General features: G+C 49.3%; 1 protein-coding gene across 6 annotated transcripts in view; it reads left to right on the forward strand.

Moving 5' to 3' along the window:
- Nucleotides 1-2,479, forward strand: part of BSCL2 (BSCL2, seipin lipid droplet biogenesis associated) — a 23,457-nt gene that overhangs the window by 7,294 nt on the left and 13,684 nt on the right. For all 6 annotated transcript variants that reach the window (XM_025357515.1, XM_025357517.1, XM_025357514.1 and 3 more), the window contains one exon: nt 1,859-1,940. In XM_025357515.1, the coding sequence (XP_025213300.1) occupies nt 1,859-1,940 (82 nt within the window). The remainder of the gene's footprint in view (nt 1-1,858; nt 1,941-2,479) is intronic.

Here is a 2,479-nt window from a genome sequence, read left to right on the forward strand (position 1 = left end):
TTTTTTTTTTTTTTTTTTGAGATGGAGTCGCTCTGTCACCCAGGCTGGAGTGAAGTGGCACAGTGTCTGCTCATTGCAATCTCCGCCTTCCTGGTTCAAGTGATTCTTGTGCCTCAGCCTCCCAAGTAGCTGGGATTACAGGTGTGTGCCACCACACCTGGCTAATTTTTGTATTTTTAGTAGAGATGGGTTTTTTTTTTTTTTTTTTTTAATGAAGTCTTGCTCTGTCGCCCAGGCTGGAGTGCAGTGGCGCAACATCGGCTCACTGCAAGCTCCGCCTCCCGGGTTCACGCCATTTTCCTGCCTCAGCCTCCTGAGTAGCTGGGAATACAGGCGCCCACCACCACGCCCGGCTAATATTGTTTTCTAGCAGAGACGGGGTTTCACCATGTTAGCCAGGATGGTCTCGATCTCCTGACCTCGTGATCCACCCACCTTGGCTTCCCAAAATGCTGTGGGTTTCACCATGTTGGCTAGGCTGGTCTTGAACTCCTCAACGCAGGTGATCCGTCCACCTCGGCCTCCCAAAATGCTGGGATTACAGACGTGAGCCACCGCGCCCCACCAAGTTCTCGCTGCTTTTTTTTTTTTTTTTTCTTTTTGAGACGGTCTCGCACTGTTGCCTAGGCTGGAGTGTAGTGGCACAATCTCAGCTCACTGCAACCTCTGCTTCTGGGTTGAAGCCATTCTCCTGCCTTGCCTCAGCCTCCCAAGTAACTGGGATTACAGGTGCCTGCTACCACACCTGGCTAATTTTTTTTTGTATTTTTAGTAGAGACGGGGTTTCACTATGTTGGCCAGGCTGATCTCGAAATCCTGACCTCATGATCCACCCCCTCGGCCTCCCAAAGTGCTGGGATTACAGATGTGGGCCACCGCACCCAGCCTAGTTCTCTCTTCTCAACAGTGGTTGTAGGACCTGTCAACAGATGCCGAGAAAGGCGTATAATCAATGGTTTAAAGTCATTTTTTCCCTTAAGTCCCTGGTCTGGAGCTATAGTTTCTAAAGCAGAGCTTCTTAAACTTGTAGGAAATGGATCTTATGGCCCTTCCTGCCATAAAAATGTATATACATGCCTAGGCATATGCTGCGCCCACACCCCCACGTGCAAATTTGCCTACAATTGAAAGGGTTCGTGAGCCTCTTAATAACCATCTGTAGATCCTTTTGGAGGCGTTTTCTCAAACTGGGACCCAGACCAGAGCTACCAAATCAGAATCTCTTGGGGTGGGACCCTGGAAATTACTTTTTTTTTTTTGAGATGGAGTTTCATTCTTGTTGCCCAGGCTGGAGTGCGGTGGCGTGATCTTGGCTCACCACAACCTCTGCCTCCAAGTTCAGGTGATTCTTCCCCAGCATCCCGAGTAGCTGGGATTACAGGCACGCGCTACCACGCCTGGCTAATTTTGTATTTTTAGTAGAGATAGGGTGTCTCCATGTTGTTCAGGCTGGTCTTAAACTCCTGACCTCAGGTGATCCGCCCACCTTGGCCTCCAAAAGTGCTGGGATTACAGGCGTGAGCCATCACTGCCTGGCCCTGGAATTTACATTTTTATCAAGCTCCTTAAGTCTTTAGAAACACTAAAGTGTGAAACTATTTAATTAAGTATCTGTAGATTCCCATCTAAGAACATCTGCTCTAATGAGAGGACATACATTGAAGTCATAGGAAGAGAATGAAGTAATCATTCTGGTATCTTGAATCTCCTGGCCACATTTGTTCTTCATCTTTGTAACATAGAGAAGGGTGCCTGTTCTGAGAGAAGGGAGGAGGGCAGGGGAGCCTTAGGGGGCCAAGGTGTGTGGACGGACTAGTAAGACGAACTTAGCAGAATATCCTCCTCCATTCTCATTTAGGACCGACTGTGATTCCTCCACCACCTCACTCTGCTCCTTCCCTGTTGCCAATGTCTCACTGACTAAGGGTGGACGTGATCGGGTGAGTATCGGAACTAGAGAAAGGTTTCATTAGAGCTTTAATGATTCGGAATAGGAAGACTTGAGAAAGGCCTAGAGAGCAGAAATTGAGTAATAAGAGACTGGCCAGGTGCGGTGGCTCACGCCTGTAATCCCACTACTTTGGGAGGCTGAGGCAGGCAGATCACCTGAGGTTGGGAGTTCGAGACCAGCCTGACCAACATGGAGAAACCCTGTGTCTCCTAAAAATACAAAATTAGCTGGGCGTGGTGGCACATGCCTGTAATCCCAGCTATTCAGGATGCTGAGGCAGGAGAATCACTTGAACCCGGGAGGAGGAGGTTTCGGTGAGCCGAGATCACGCCATAGTACTCCAGCCGGCAACAAGAATGAAGCTTCGTCTTAGGGAAAAAAAAAAGACTAAGAGGAAGGCTTTGAAGGAAAAGAAATTAAGGCCAGGCGCGGTGGCTCACGCCTGTAATCCCAGCACTTTGGGAGGCCGAGGCGGGCGGGTCACAAGGGCAGGAGTTCGAGACCAGCCTGGCCGATATGGGGAAACCC

Source organism: Theropithecus gelada, chromosome 14, assembly GCF_003255815.1.
Source record: "Theropithecus gelada isolate Dixy chromosome 14, Tgel_1.0, whole genome shotgun sequence".
NCBI classification, from domain to species: domain Eukaryota; kingdom Metazoa; phylum Chordata; class Mammalia; order Primates; family Cercopithecidae; genus Theropithecus; species Theropithecus gelada.